This window comes from Ammodytes marinus (assembly GCF_949987685.1).
Source record: "Ammodytes marinus genome assembly, chromosome: 1".
Lineage (NCBI taxonomy): Eukaryota > Metazoa > Chordata > Actinopteri > Uranoscopiformes > Ammodytidae > Ammodytes > Ammodytes marinus.
In genome coordinates this window covers 28,067,383-28,084,522 of record NC_137230.1, presented here as the reverse complement: position 1 = coordinate 28,084,522, position 17,140 = coordinate 28,067,383, and the positions used below count along the sequence as shown (strand labels likewise).

The 17,140-nt window shown below is 42.4% G+C and overlaps 1 protein-coding gene across 1 annotated transcript; it reads left to right on the top strand.

Annotated features, from left to right (window-relative positions):
- Positions 1 to 2,169: 2,169 nt before the first annotated feature.
- LOC307251455 (aggrecan core protein-like) lies at positions 2,170 to 16,646 on the top strand (the record flags this gene model as incomplete). Its single annotated transcript, XM_080028826.1, has 18 exons — positions 2,170 to 2,260; positions 2,457 to 2,548; positions 4,232 to 4,523; positions 4,689 to 4,863; positions 7,013 to 7,140; positions 7,244 to 7,537; positions 8,123 to 8,425; positions 8,553 to 8,727; positions 8,815 to 8,942; positions 9,067 to 9,360; positions 9,450 to 9,539; positions 9,645 to 11,405; positions 12,471 to 12,584; positions 14,539 to 14,697; positions 14,814 to 14,896; positions 15,875 to 16,019; positions 16,287 to 16,469; positions 16,579 to 16,646. The coding sequence occupies 18 exons, from the start codon at positions 2,170 to 2,172 to the stop codon at positions 16,644 to 16,646; spliced, it is 4,575 nt and encodes a 1,524-aa protein (XP_079884952.1).
- Positions 16,647 to 17,140: the final 494 nt, after the last annotated feature.

Below are 17,140 nucleotides of genomic sequence, written 5' to 3'. Positions count from 1 at the left end.
TGATTTAGTCACCATCACTGATTCAGTTTCATATCTGCATACTTTTTGAACAGCAATGACAGAACTGAAATTAAATAGAATCAAATAACATCGAAAAAAGAAACAAAGAAATAAAACCAACTAAAACAACATTTGTGAACTAGACAAACAACAGGCCACAATTCTATCTCAAACATAATACATGATATATTTTCTGATCTTGCCTTAGATATAAAGCACCCCAAAATCATTAGGCCTATAACTAATTTCTTGATATCTTTTATCTCTCTTATGTGGAGGTTGAGAATATTTGTAAACAGATTAAAAAAACAGTTGGTGCTGATTAAGATAATGCAGGAAGTGACTACAGTAGTTCACCAGAATATTTTAAATCCACGTGAGAGTCTTATGGGAGTATAACTACTTCTTTCCATTAGGGAGGTGCTCCCATTATACGGTGCAAGGTTTCTGTATTGTAAATGCCCATATTTGGCTAACCTGTAGCATTTAAACCTGGTTGGTCATATGATAAATGTGCTTCATGCAGAAAAAAACTGATGGACAGGTGAGGATTAAAGCTCCATTATGGCCACACCTTTGGCCGTCAGATCCTCCCATCATGTCCAACACTTTTTCCGAGTGTTGGGCCTGAATGTCCGCAGTGTTGAGACTCTGAAACATACAGCGGGATGTTTACATAGGCCCTGGTGTCGTCAGCCCTTCCATAATACGGGCTTCAGGGGGAACAGATCTGGTGTTATGGGCCTTGGTCTCTCTGGGAGTGGACCTCACCAGCATCTGAATGAGCTCAGTGTGAAGCCGACCACCAGCACGGCTCACACAAAACTCAGCTGCAAATGCACTGTCACTTAGTTCAAACACCACATGTCAGACACTCCCTCCGAGTTTCAGCCTGGTTTGAAGAGGGTTCATCCCTTCCATGACAGATTTGAACGACAAAATCAAATTTTGAAATTCTGTATATCTAGCAGAAGAAGACCGACAGAAACAGAAATTTGTGTAAAATTCTGATGTCCAGTTAGAGATCGTGTAATTAGAACCCGTTGAACTTAGGGGTCAAGTTAAATTCTTTGTCACTGTTCACAATACAAACAAGACAACTAAACCAACAAAAAGCTAGTGAGCAGTGCAGGTAGAAGAATCAAGATATTTTGCTTAAGTCTAAGCAAAAATAGTTTAGACAGTTTAATCCATTACTCTATTGCATGTACATTCCCACATTCAAAATCGTACTCAAGTACAAATTATTTCGCAAAGTGTTTCAAAAGCATTTGCTTATTAGAGCATGTTAGGGTCCACCCTTAAACCATTGGCACTTCCCTGTTAATATAACAAGATTAATAGTTTACGTTGAAAATGACTGTTATTAATGAGGTTTTGCTTGCAGCTATATGCCATTGTAAGATAATTGGCATAACAATGTAACAATGATGGTGATCCATGTTTGGCAGTGCATTCTGGCAGTGCATTCTAATTATTTGCCCTCACTCTGTTTGTAGGGCAAGGTGTGCACTGGGTGTGTGAATACGATATTGCTGAGGTACTCATGCTGAATGGCATGTGTCAGTGTGTGAAAATGAGGGACACACTATTTGCCTGTATTTGAAATGTGAATGTTGCAAATCATAGAGCTTGTTCAAGTCAAGAGAATATCTCCTTACCGACTGCTACCTTTCTGTACTGTGTGTGTGCGCTGAAAAAGTCCAGTGTTTATACACAGCCCAGGCTCTGTAAATGGGTATGGTTTATGCTCCGATTTGATTGACAGTGACAAGACAACCCAGCCAGCACCTAATTGGATTTTAATTCAAGTGTGACATTATCTTTTTCCAACAGAGTCCGCACAAATAAAGAAATCTATCCTATACAAATTGAATTCGGGAAGTTTCAGTCTTTCAGGAAGGAGCAGAAAGTGTTACTCAGGTGAAATAAACAGCCAACATTTGCTTTTGAAAGAGCTGAAGCTCCTTGTTTTCCTGTGAGAGAATAAAAGAGAGATGTGTGGTTATGCTGAAATCCTGTGGGTAATGTAGAAAGGTGGAGTTATGGACTTAATTTGGGTCAAATGAGGACACATTTTGACTTTACATTACTTATGTTCTCTTTTGGATTTTAGTGTTAGGACTCAGAATATTGACCCCCTCTTCTTTTTTAAATTTCAGGTAAAACATGCTTAGGTGGACGGTGTCGCTGTCTCTGTTTCTACATGTCATCTCAGCATCATCATTTGATTACGTTTATGAAGAGCACTCATTCATGGGTAAGAAAGCCTATTCATGAGATGGATCTAAATAATTTCATGGATATATTAAATGAACAACTGTGGACGAAACCTCAGTAATAAAATAACTGGCACTTAGTGTGTAGTCATATATGACACTGCCATAACAGACACCTATGGTCCTTGTGTATTGTGCTCTCACCATTCACCAACAACTCTTGATTCTCTTTCACAGACCCGGAGGATGTGCTGAGTGTGAGCATTCCTCTGGAGGAGCCACAGCGTCCCTTACTAGGTGGAACGTTGGTGATACCGTGTTACTTCGAGGTCTGTAATTATGAGCTTTGACTAAATGGCAGTTTGTTTTGAATACCAGTATGTTTTTCACCATGTTTTTATTATATAATATATTCAGAGAGGGTTTGTGTTTGTCATTAGCTAATATTGTGGACAAAGCCACCATTCACATAATTTACGGATGAATTTAGAATTTGTATGTCTTATATTAAAGCTTCAGTGTGTAGAATTGATTGGCATTTTTTCAGCAAAGACTGGAATATAATATTCATAAGTATGTTTTAATTAGTGTATATAATTACTTAAAACTATTTTTTTTTAAATTACCTTAGAATGAGCGTTTAATGTCTACATAGGAGTGGGGCGGGCCACTATGTTCCACCACCATGTTTCTACAGGAGCACAGTGGCGAAGTGGTAGGGAGACGGGGCGGCAGTGGCGAAGTGGTAGGGAGTTCACCTCTGGTGTGCAGGGTCGGAGGTTCGATCCCCCGTCTCCCCGCCACATGTCGAAGTGTCCCTGGGCAAGACACTGAACCCCGAATTGCTCCCGATAGGTAGCTTAGTTAACTTAGCACCCTAGTGCTAAGCCTACCCTGCGTGGTAGCTGCTGCTATCGGTGTATGAATGTGTGTGTGACTGGGTGAATGTGTACAAAACAATGTAAAGCGCTTTGGGTCTGTGAAAAACGGAGATAAAGCGCTATATAAGTCCATTTACCAACAGACAAACGTAACGGCCTTAAGGCCAGGACACACCAGTCCGACATGTTCCGACTACGCAAAAAATGGAGTCGGCCGTTTCAGGAAGCTCCAGTCTTCCCGTCGCGGCCAAAGAACACACCGAGACGACTGTTTATTTTCCGTACGCTCGCGGGACGTAATGTCTCCACAACAGCAGGCGGCGCTAATCTGTATTGTGGCCCGAAAAAATACGAAAGCCGGAAATGATTGGACATCTCTCTAGAGCATAAACATAGATAGAAATACGTATTTATATTTATGGACCATAAGAGCACAATTTTTAGCAGAGCGTGTCGAGCATGGTGTCGAGCAGTCAACAAGGGTTGATGCATGTGAGTACTCTCAAAACGAAACGAACAAACACATTAAAACGATGGCTAGCTGTTGTTAGCTGTTTGTGCTACCCGCCTCACTTCCGGGCTTCACTGATTCGCTAGCCCTCCACCAATCAAATTGCTCCAAATGAAAGACGGTCGGCCGCCGATTGAACATGTTCAATCGGCGGCCGACAGGCTCAAAACAAGCCCGACGACCTCTACGTCGGCCGACGACCTCTACGTCGGCCGACGTCACGGCACACACCAAACAGATTCGTCTTTTTTTTTGACGACGGCGATTATCGGGCTGGTGTGTCCTGGCCTTTACACGTTTTTTTACATACAGTGGATGTCCACTGGAAATGCACCTGTGGGAGTGTTGCAATCTAGAATCTCACCACTAGATGCTGCTAAATACTCCAATATTACAACATTTAAAACTAAATCAATTTACTATGAAATGTGAAAGACACTGCTCAAAGCTTTAAATGTACAGGTAATTATCGCCTTACTCTGAAGCTCATTGTTTTGGTTATTCAGTCACATCGTTGACATTTATTTAAATTTCTAGCTGCAGGCAGCTGTTTTGAGCAAACAAGCTCTGTTAAACCTAGTGAAAGAAATTTGTGGTGAACAGTGTTGTTTCCTTTGTAGGACCACACTGTTCCAGATCCTGGAGCTCCCACCATCGCTCCCCTTTCTCATCGCATCAAATGGAGCCACGTCACCAAAGACACAGTCACGACTATCTTAGTGGCCTTGGAAGGACAGGTGCATATCAGCAAGGCTTACCTGGACAGAGTTCATCTGGTGGACCACCCCATGACGCCGACAGATGCCACCATCAAGATATCTGGGCTTCGGTCCAGTGACACAGGAGTCTACCGCTGTGAGGTTCAGCATGGCATTGAGGACAGCCACGACATAGTCCATGTGCAGGTTCAAGGTATGCGAATGAGCTTCCAGAAGTGTCACATAACCTCAGAGAGCTCATTGGTGGCCAACTCCTTATTAGTGGACTATTTGACACAAACCCTCTGTTTTGAATTGAACATTACTTTTTTTTTTTTATTCCTTCTCAATTACACAAAATACGTTTACATCTCCTTAGGTATGGTGTTCCACTACCGGGCCATCATGGGCCGTTATACTTTGACTTTTGAAAAGGCAACTGCAGCATGCTCCCAGAACAATGCGGTCATGGCTTCACCGGAACAGCTTCAAGCGGCCTTCGATGATGGATTCCATCAGTGTGATGCTGGCTGGCTTTCTGACCAGACAGTCAGGTCAGTTTGTCGTACAGAGGGTAGAACAATATGAGCAAACAGGGTTGGAACTTGACTTCCAAACATTACAATGTAGTCTGAGCTGATGAAAGCTAAAACGAAACACAAACATAATTGCCATTTGGGTGGCAGTTAAAGCTGCCACCCAAATGGCAATTATATGCTTGATTTATTTACTTTAAGCTCTCATATTATACACTTTTCTGTCAATATTATATGGTCTTAGAGGTCCCTAATACGTTTTTCTTTAGTTGTTTGCTGAAAAAACCATTCAGATAATTTATTGTAGTATGCCTCTATACCCTGATTTTCAGCTAATCTCACGATGGCCTATTTTTGAAACCGAGCTGCAGCTCCCCTCGTAAATATACAATCTATGAGCTCCCCCCGCCCCTGTCTGGAAGCGAAGCCATTGGCGTCTACCCATAGGTCCATAGCTTGCCGTGCCGGCACTGCATGTTACCACGGTTAGGTTTAGCCTAAGAAGAACCATGGTTGCGTTCCGAATCGCATACTCTTTCTTTTTTCTATTCTACATACTACATCCGACAATAAAAATAATCTAGTTAGGATGCAGTAGGAAAACTATTGGGACATACTTTACTCTCTTATTTCATCATAACATTGCGCCTTGATCTTGCCTCTTGCTTTTATATTCGTCGCATGCCTGTTTGTTTTCATATGGAGGCTTCGTTGATGTGACGTCACTTCACGTGCGCAATGGATTGTGGGTCAGAATCACCCAAATAGGATGCAGTTTTCAACACTAACAATCTTGGCCGCATGAAGTAGGACATCCGGGTACTTCTAACCATCCTAAATCTTGCCACAAGAATCGGGACATCCTAAATCTTTTTTCTACATACTATATAGTAGAAAGAATGCGATTCGGAACGCAACCCCAGTCTAGTGCTAGTAACGCAGGAGCTCACCCGCACTTTGAACAGTTTGACATGACCGATCCTTGTCTACATGAAATACTATGTTCATACAGATGCACTGACAGCCACAAGCCAATGGAAACGGCATGTTCACAATAAAAATACAGCAAAAGATAGAGGCTACTGTGAAGCTGGCTCGGAAGCTAACGGCTAAAAATATCACTAAAATCAGTGAAAAAATTAGCTTCAATGTTAGACTTCGACTCTATTACCTTCCAATGCTTTGTCTTGCTAAAAACGAGGCATTTTCAGACTGCTGTGGGGAATATAAACAGCATGTTATGAGCAAAAGCTGGTTGCTTGTCCCAAAGCTAATAGCTATACACCAGTCAGGCAAAAATACCAATAAAAACAATTATTTTAGTTTCACCGTTTAAAAAAAAGCACAATTAGCTTCCTATCCGTTGTGTTATTAAAAACGAGGCATTAATAGACTGCTGTGGTTAAGATAAATTAGTGGGGTATGAGCAAAAGCATTCTGTGTTGGTGTAGCCTATGTAACATTCAGCATGGTTTGCTGTACTACGGGCATCTTGTCGCTTAGCGGGGAAAACAACATGGCTGTCGCTCGGAAAATTTTCCATCGGATCTCGGGGCCTCGGACCAATAAGAAATGGGAGGGTGGGGTTATCATAGACTACTGCACGGTGGAAGTTTCTGGTTACTAATGTGGGGGGGAAGCATGGACATATAAAGAAAATATGGGGAAGTGGCTGTGCCGACTGTGACGTTATAGTCGGCGAGAATTCTGACTGGAGTATTTTGGAGAGGTTTTCAGAAAGGGGGAGGGTTGAGGAAGGGAGAGATTTTTTTATTTATTTTTTTTGGCAGTCCCTAGGCACACCGTGGACCCATAGTTATGTTCCAACACATTTAAAAAGTGTGTTTTGCATAATATGTGACCTTTAATACACTTAAAAAGTGCTGAAATACTTTGATACGTTTTTAGTTAACACTGCAACATTCCCAAACTCAAAGCCAGAGGACAAACAAACAAACAATTTGTTGTTTAAATAAGGCGTTTAAGTTTTTTGTAGGGTTGCTGTATATATTATCAGCACATTTTTTTATTTCAGTGTGTGCTTGAGAGCAAAATATCCCTGTTTGTAGGTTCATATTTTATGTTTGATATGGAAGACATACAGTATATACATATCTATATAGTATTTTATATGGACGCCACCAAAGTTAATTTTCTTTTTTCAAAGGTACCCAATCCATTGTCCTCGTTTGAAATGCTATGGTGACAAAGAGGAGCTGCCTGGGGTCCGCACATATGGAGTGAGAGACCTTAATGAGACTTATGATGTCTACTGCTTCACTGAGAAGATGAAGGGTACACTGCAATCAATTCTGCAATGTCTCTTTTGTTGAATTTTGGGTGTTGGGTATTATAACCTCATTATTTGACTTTAATGAACTTATCTTATCTGATACAGGCAGAGTTTTCTACACCGCTTCTGCAGAAAAGTTTACATACTCAGAGGCTGTGGTTGCATGCTCTAATAAGGGAGCTCAGTTGGCCACTACTGGCCAGCTCTACATGGCCTGGCAGGGAGGGATGGATGTCTGTAACGCTGGCTGGCTAGGAGACAGGAGCGTCCGCTACCCCATCAACATTCGTCGACCACAGTGTGGAGGGGGTCTGCTGGGGGTGCGAACTGTCTGGCTCCATGCAAACCAGACTGGATACCCACTTACTGAGTCCCGCTACGATGCCTTCTGCTACACAGGTAGGCCATCATTTACTGTAGACAAAATTATACTTTAATCATGGTTCCTCTCATAATTACGTACACCATTATTTTCATTGTCAGGATTTTTTTTTGCTAATGGATTGATTGAATATATTGATCTGCATCTATCTAGTTGAAGTGTAAATATGCAGCTGATTGCTAAAATGTTCACCAAAGCAACTCTTTATGTGATACCATGTCAATGTTGTCAAAGTTGTTTGCACTGTCCCCAAGTGACCAACAATTTGTGCATGTATAAACATTGTGAAGTTGAAAACTTTACTTGAATGGTTGGCCAAGCTTGTTAGAAACTACATTTTAATTTAACTTGATGGAACTTTAATATAATCACAATGGCATGTAACATTATAATAATAGAATAGAATATACAGTACGTATTAATATTTGATCATTACAGGAAAATAAAAATCTTGATTTTTGCACCTGTTTTCAATACTGTAAGTGCAGCTTCATTCTATGAAACAGCTTATTAAAAAAATCTGAAGAAATCCCAATTATGAACCACAGCTCCTACAAAACTTTAGCATTCACTGACAAATCTCTCATCTCAATCCCCTCCAGAGTCTCCTGATGAGGAAGGATCAGCCATCATAGAGGAGGGAAGTGGTGTGCTGAGTGTTACCGCAGTGACACAGAGCCCAGAGGTGTTTTTCAGAGGGATTACCACAGAGAGTGAGGCGGTCGGAGAGGTTGTGACTCAGCAGCCTACCGTTGTGGACTTCACCTACACAGAGAGCCCTACCGAGCTGCCACTGCCTCAACCGCCAAACATCACTGAGTTTGACACTGACCTGATAAAGTCAGCCACAGCCCGGCCCAACACAGGCAGTCAGCCTAGCAAAGGCTTTGTAATACCTCCAACTGGTCAGTGATATAGCTGCTGATGAATGCTATGATAACTGTGACATCACACAGAAAGTCAATGAGCATCCCTAATTATAAGGAAAAAAATATTTTGCCACACAATAATTCCCATTGTTTCTCTGTGCAGGTGTTGTCTTCCATTATAGCTCAGGCTCTGCCCACTATGCCTTCACATTTGTTGAGGCCCAGCAGGCATGCCACAGTGTCGGAGCCTCCATCGCCACGCCACGCCATCTTCAGGCAGCATATGAGGCTGGATTAAACCGGTGTGATGCAGGATGGTTAATTGACCAGACTGTAAGGTAATTAAAAATTTATTTTCAGATCAGGTAGAGCTTCGTGTCCAAAACAAATGTGACAAATGTGTTATGATGTTTGCTCTTTTCTAGGTATCCCATAGTTTCCCCTCGAGATAAGTGTGCCGGAGATCTGGGAAATCAACCTGGAGTTCGGTCCTATGGTTTAAGGCCAGCAGATGAGAGATATGATGTGTACTGCTACATTGATGGTCTCAAAGGTAAAATGACCCACTTTTCCATTTTTTACAAAGGTACTCTGTAAAGACATTACAATAAACTAATAGAAAAGGAATTGTTTAAAAAAAATTCTCTCTACCATCATTCTCCTCATCTTCTCCACAGGAGAGGTTTTCCATGTGAGTTCAGCTGAGGGTTTCACCTATGATGAAGCTGCCTTTAGTTGTCAAGAGCAGAACGCCACACTGGCCTCCACCGGTGAGCTCTACTTAGCCTGGAAAATGGGTTTTGACAAGTGCCGTGCTGGCTGGCTCATAGATCGTTGTGTCCGCTATCCCATCAACAACCCTCGCGCCGAGTGTGGAGCTTGGAAATCAGGAGTACACACTGTGTATGCTAACTCTAACCAGACAGGCTACCCTGAACTTGATGCCAAATTTGATGCATACTGTTTTAGAGGTAAATGTTTGACTGTTATTTAATAGGTCCATTCTGCATTTTTATCATTCATTCATTTGTAATTTTCTCATACTGTTGAATTCTTATAGCGGATATTCAGCTTATTACAAATGAAACTGGACCGCACATCCAGGAGGCCCTACTCAACGTAACATCAATTACTGATTTGTTGAGGCCAGGTAAGCTACTGTATATCTAAATCATGAACAAATTACTTTTTTACTTGTGCGGTTGTCCCTTTTTTCTCATGTTATTCACTCATATTTTTCTATGTGCCTCTTTAGCAGCTCCTTCAATCATCCCTCCCATCCATGTGGAGACTTCGGGCTCTGGCTCTGGCTTCGGCTCAGCGGACTTCGGCTCAGGGTCTGCAGTTGATAGTGTCTCTGGGGGTCACTCTGGGGACCTGTCTGGTTCTGGAGACATGTCTGCCTCAGGACACATGTCCGGTTCTGGAGAAATTTCTGGGTCTGGGGCCCTGTCCGGTTCTGGAGAACTTTCTGGGTCTGGGGCCCTGTCTGGTTCTGGAGAACTTTCTGGGTCTGGGGCCCTGTCTGGTTCTGGAGAACTTTCTGGGTCTGGGGCCCTGTCCGGTTCTGGAAAACTTTCTGGGTCTGGGGCCCTGTCTGGTTCTGGAGAACTTTCTGGGTCTGGGGCCCTGTCCGGTTCTGGAGAACTTTCTGGGTCTGAAACTCTTGCCACTGCCGGATATCAATCTGGTTCTGGAGACCAGTCGGCCTCAGGACACCTTTCCGGTTCTGGAGAACTGTCTGCGTCTGGAGACCTGGTCAGTAGTACTGGTGCTGGGCTGCCAAGTGGAGCATCAGGATTCAACAGTGCAGATGGTTCCGGATCAGCTTTTAGTGGAGAAGGATCTGACATCAACGTTGCTTTTTCAGGCACTGACAGCAGCCTTTTCTCTGGAGAGGGTTCAATTTCAGGAGGACTACAAGAAGCTGGAGAGGGAAGCACAGGGATCCTCATCTTCCCTTCATCTGAAGCCAGCTCTGGCATGGTCAGTGGTAGTGGGGACCTGTCCGGAGCTAGTTCTGGATCAGATAGTGGCTCTTCCATGAATAGCTCTGGGGAAAGTGGACAATTTTCCGGAATGCCATCCGGTTTTATCACCACTCAGGACTTTTCTGGATTCAGTGGTTTCCCATCAGGATTCTCCTCTGGAAGTGCTAGTGGACAGTCAGGAGAGCTTTCGGGAAGTGGAGATGCTCAGATTTTACTGATAGACAATGAACTGATCGATGCGTCTACTCGTATTACCCACAAGGAATATGAGCTTGGTGGAGGCCTACTGATATTCGGTAGCTCTGGAGACATTTCAGGATCTGGGATTCTCAGTGGCGATCTCAGTGGCTCAGCCTCTGGAAGTGGCTCTGAGTTTTTCTCAAGCGTGACCTTTGTGGGGTCAGGGTTGACTGAACTTACAGTGTCATCCTCAGGAGAGCAGGAAGCCTCTGGGTATTTATACCACAGCTCTGGACAAGGAAGTGGTGAACATGTGTCTGGATTTGGAAGCTTAAATTTCTTCTCTGGGTCTGGATCAGGAATGCCTGGGTCAGGAATATCTGGATCCGGGTCCTCAACAAGTGGAGAAGAAGGCAGTGTTACATTCTTGAGTGGGGATTTAATGACAGAGGTATCAGGGGATTCTCCACTGCCTATGGAGCTCGGACAGGGATCAGTGGATTACAGTGGAGAAGGAAGCAGTAGCAGCAGTGGAAGCAGTGGCTACTACTCTGCCAGCGGAGACACCCGCTTGTCCACAGCTATTGGAATTTCTTCAGGTGAACCCTCTGGAGATCTGCCACAAGTGGTGCTTGCCACTCCATCCAGTGAGTGGGCACTGACAGAGAACACCACAGGACCCGAGGAGGCCCTTCATGGGTCTGTACAGACCCAGAGCCCGGGTGATGTATTTGGAACTCCGGGCCCTGTGCTGGCCCCTGCAGGCCTGGCTGCTCCTCCCACCGCAGCTGCTCCAGCCTTTGTGCAGACACCAGGCATTGTTGAAGAAACAGGTTCAGTGGAAGGTAGGTCAACCAATTCGTTAATATGAATTATGTATTTGCTGACTTTGGTTTTAAATTAATCTTATCTTTCCGACACTGTGTTGTCCTGTTGTCTGTAAGATTGAAGGATGGAGTGTGTGTTTGGGGCTTTGATTGCCTTTTTTTAGGACCATCATATTTGATGATGCTGTCAGGTAATACAAACACTACGTTGATATGATCATAATTCAGATTCAGAAAGTGCACAACTTCTACAGCACCACTCCAGTTCAGATAAAACATGGAAGACTGAGGCATCTCTCTTTTGAAAGTAGTAGTATTTTCTGATAATTATTTAACAGATTGTGATTATATTTACATTTTATGAATCCGTATCACTAAACTTACAAAATATCTTTCTCTCTCTGCTGTCCTTTCCTGATTTTTTTTCATCATATGTCTTGTGTTCCTTTGATTTCCTTGTGTTCATTTTGTCTGTGTCTGCCTGTGGGTCTCTGTGTTTGTGTTGTAGACTGAATGTAACGGTACTTGTCAAATATGTATCAACTCTGCTCTGAGGTTGTACAGCCTTCTCTGTGTCACACGTGTTATCACACATGTTTCAGTCTATATGTTGTTTTTTGTTTGCTTTGCCAGTATACCGCCTCAGCTCTGCTGTATGCATGCTAGAACCAGGACAGCATATATGCTTTTTGGCATCATATGGGTGCTCTCATCCTGCTGGAATTTAAATACTGACCTTTTGCTGCAACTAACCACAGATTTAAACATACACTTTTGCAGATAATACAATCAATGGATTTGAAATAAACACAGATTTAGCATATTTCAGTATGTTACCATCATTTAGGCTAAATTACCACAGATGTAATATTGATCAAAAACAAAGACAGATAAATTATGTTTAGGTGTGCAGTAAGTCTAATCTGGGTCACTGGTTGCAGCAACATCAGTATTGTTTACTAACTTCTTAGTCCTGATATGTGATAATCTTTTTATCACAGCATCACCTTCCTCCCCCTGCTAGCCACCTCCCATCCCCACCCCATGCTAAAACAGTAGTGTCACCCACCCCCTTTTTTGCAGAGGTAGATGTGTGCCATTCCAACCCTTGTGCCAATGGAGCCACCTGTGTGGAGAGTGCAGACTCTTACAAATGCTTATGCCTGCCCAGCTACGGAGGGGAACGCTGTGAGATCGGTATGGGATCAGCTTCAGCTAATAACTACTAACTACAGCCTCTCAAAATCAACTGAAGAGAGGGAGGTTGTGAAACATGACAAATCACCAGTTGATAACATCATTACTCACCATGGCTGTGCGATGGTACACGTACAAAGTCATGAGAAGTCCTGGTGGCCCAGCGGTTGAAGTTGCACAACATGTAGCTGTGATATACAGTATATGGTTTGCCATTGGACCCTGTTTCCTATACGTGAAAAAAGGTCATAAAATTAACTAAAGGGTCAGTTCACCCCAATAACAAAAAAATATATTTCTCTGACCAGGAGTAGCATCTAATAATGCAGTTTTGTTCAGCATTTAATTCTTCAAAACACAGAATAATTGACCCATTGTTAAACCCATACATACAACCATACCCACATTGCAGGTCTATCAAGTTTGTAATCTTTTCAAGTTATTAGTGATGTGCACGGACTTGCCTACCTGGGGAAAGCCATGAAACAGACCATAAACAATTAATTAGGAACAAACCAGCTTTTACAAAGTCCTTCCAATGGCAAATGGCCTGTTCAGACAGAAAGCAAAGCAAATGTTTACCTTTCATCGTCTGCTTGAATTGATGCTGGTTCATTTGTGTTTATTTGCCCCAAACAAAAATCTTTCAGGTCAAGAAAATACAAGCTTTAGGGCTTTCAACCTTCTCTCAGGGTCTTCATCAGTGCATGGAACTGGTTCAAGTGTCATCACGTGACCTGAGTACTGAAAGTTGTAACACTTTGATGGTGCATCTTTTGCATCAGATGGAAAGTGCTTCCTTGATCTTTCTCCAGATTTCACTGACTCTTTGGGAATGAGGTTTGACAAGTTCATAGTCAATGGTGTAGCCAGTTTTGGTTCGGTTTTCACAAACAGCTGACATTGTGTTGATTCAGTCTCTTTTTCAGGCTTCTTGCTATTTCCCTGGTGTAGTGTAATGTGGTGTGACTCCTATAGTGACTTGTTACTTTCCACTGCCCACTTATGTGAGGGTGTCTCACACTCGTGGTCCCCATTGAGTTACATTTTACATATTCGTCTTATGCTGGGGAAAGAGAGAACTTGCTTTCTTTGTAACCGCATTTAGTTCATAAAAATTCACCTAAGGCGATTCCATTTGCTGATGAAGAGAAAATGCAATACAGGTAAAAATGTTGGAAAAGTTGGTTAGTAGACCTTGAGTTGAGATTTTGTCACACATACTGACCCTAAAGTAAAGGATGGACTTCATGAGAAACAGGCATTGTTAGACATGTTGAGACACCGGCATTGTTGATGAAAGACATCCTGTATCTGAGCAGTGTCAGAAATGAGGGTGAGTGAAGGTGGACATTTCAAGAACAAATAAAGCCAAAGCTTTCTGCCCAGGTATTGTCCCTTGGGGTAAGTGGAACAATATAAAAATATGTTTTTATGTTATTTGGGTGAACCAACACTTTTAATAAAGTCAGTTAGGTGTGTAGCACGAGAATGAATAGAACCTTTCAATGTTACAGACATGGGGGAAAAATAGACATTCACAGGAACATTACTGTTGGGCAGGGCCTGCCCAGCTGAAGTGAAGCATTATGTGTAATTTTCCATTCTGTATTGGGACGTTTGTTTTGTACGTCAGAATGGAAACACAGTCCATCATCAGATTTGTTTTGGATGCAAGAAAAAATATGCTCCACGTTAACTTACAAGACGAGTACAGTATACATCAAACTGAAACACTACATGGGTTGTGAACAATATCAAGCATCGTATCAGCTGCTCAAAAACTAATACCATACCGACAGCAGAAATAATGATAAGAATACAGAAGTGCTTATCATCATCAGTTGCTGTGCATTAGTTTTGCAACCCATTTGTAGTTGTTGATGGTAATTTCAAGTGCATTCAAAATAGCATACTTTAAATGTATGTTGACTCTTTTGTGTCGCGGCTGCAGATGAGCAGACGTGTGAAGACGGCTGGACTAAGTTTCAGGGGAACTGCTACCTACACTTCTCTGAAAGGGAGACGTGGGTAGACGCAGAGCAGCACTGCCGGGACCTAAATGCCCATCTGGTCAGCGTCATCACCCCAGAGGAGCAAGAATTTGTCAACTGTGAGTTTGCTATGGTTTATGTTTGTATCAGTAGAGATAAAGACAGATATAGAAATAAATAAAGGTATATATACTGTATATATTTCTAAGTCTTAACCATTTTATTTCTCACACAGCAAATGCACAAGACTACCAATGGATCGGGCTGAATGACAAGACAGTAGAGAATGACTTCCGCTGGACAGATGGCACTCCACTGGTAAGTGTGTTGCTCCTGTTTTATGTTTTAGACGGAGCATAGTAAGATATAGTATGGTGGTGTGAAGTGATTGGTTTATAACACCTCGAAATATAGTCTACTTGCAACCCCTGAACAGGTAAGGCACAAATGCAATGTCATGGCAAAACAAGCACCAAATTAGAACTGCATCATCCCATCTGCATAAACACAAACTCAGCTGCACCACTCCACCCACATCCACAAAAGTGGGTTTGTTTAAAGGAACAAACTAAGCCAACAGGTGCAAGCACAACAAAAACACTTGACATCCTTGCAGGTGTTAAGATGAAAAACACGCTGTGGTTAAAGAACGTGGTTGCGTTGGTGAAAGCTGGTTCCGTCAAGTACCGGTGTGATGATACACGCCCTGTGTTCTTTATCAGAAGTTATACACGTTGCACAACAGTTTCTGAAACTATGAGACCAAAAAGTTCAAAAGGCAAAAGTTGAGCCAGGATTAACTTTATTGGGTGACCTTGTGTTTATAGCCCGATGCTAACGTCTGTTTCTTAGGAATGTCTACTTATACGAATAATAAGATAAGTTTAAATTCTACTTTCTTTCTTACCCCCCAATTGTTTTTGTAGTTTCAGATGCTGCTTGATGTTCAACTAGACTTTTGCAGCATACTGACACCTTTAGTACTACTGTCAGTTTTGCATCGTGAGGTGTAACATTCTGAAGTCCTGCTGGCCAGTAGAGACTATATGTTCATTACACACCAGTGTGAGGTATTTGTTGTAGATGTGCTAAAACCTTCGCCAGATATACCGGCTGACAACAACTTAAACAACAAAATTCCTAGTGTTGTATGGTATATCACATACTTTAATACTCCAAAATATATCATGTAACATAAAAAAGTGCGGAATGATGAACAGTAAAAGGGATTCCAATGAAAATGTAACTACCTTTACCTTGTGGTAAAGTATATTTCCACCTTCTCCTCCTCTTAAGCAATACGTGAACTGGAGGCCCAACCAGCCAGATAACTACTTTAACTCTGGAGAAGACTGTGTGGTGATGATCTGGCATGAGAACGGCCAGTGGAATGACGTGCCTTGCAACTACCACCTGCCATTTACCTGCAAGAAAGGCCCAGGTATATTGGTTCACACACCTAACATCTGATTCTGTTCAGGTCTGTCACAAAGGATTAAAACCTGTGGTAATTTGGATTTTGGTGTGTGCTGCTAGAGTAACATAAAGGTTTTATCAAAGCTTGTTGAAAATATCTCTGCCTGCTGCTGGGAAGAAGGTCAAACCAATTAAAAGGGCTGCTAATGGTTACAACTTTTCACACAAAATCAATGCAAAAGACACATACAAGTGTGTTTTGATGTGAAGACGTGTCTGGTTCTGTCCTTAGTGTCCTGTGGTGCCCCTCCAGAGGTGGAGAACGCTCACATGTTTGGTAACAGGAGGACGGAATACCCTGTCAACTCCATCATCCGGTATCAGTGCAACCCAGGGTTCAAACAGCGCCATCCACCGGTGGTTCGCTGCAGAGCAGACGGACAGTGGGAGATACCCCAAGTGGAATGTACTGATGGTGAGTGCTCTATGCGTGGACACTGAGTGTGTAGGAAAAACAGGTAGGCACAAGTGTCTTGTTTTTTATTTATCAATAACTCACACTTGTGTTTCTCCCTTGGCTGCAGTGAAATCCAGAAAAACAATACAGCGGAGGAGCAGCAGGAGTGTGGCAGCCAGAAGCAAGCTTCACTAAAAAGGAAACAAAGGAATTTGTTATTTTAAAAGAACATTTGTAGCCCACGAAAAATCTATTTTCCATTTTAGTGAAGATGATTCGAAGGGTTAAGTTGTCAGAAGGGACACATGAAGGGTGCTACATCATGGTAATGTGATATTTGTCTGTTCTATCCCCCTAATATATAATTAATTACATATAATAATGTTATTGCGCTGAGTTTATTTTATTTGTGTGTAATGTAATATAAGTTTGTTTGGTGAAATCGTTCTACTTTGTTCCTTGTGAGTTTTACATTTAGAGAACACAGAATATGTTTGGTTCCCCTGTAGTTTGCCGTTGGTAGATGTTGGCAAGTTGGGATTAGCTGTAAAACAGGTTTGTTGTGTAATGTACCAAAAATTTAGCCTGGCTCCGCCCGCCTACCTTCTTCCGCCCAAATTTAATTTCCCCCTTCTGCACAAGTGAAATGAAGTACGATGGTCTGGTAGCACCAGGCTACCAAAAACTCA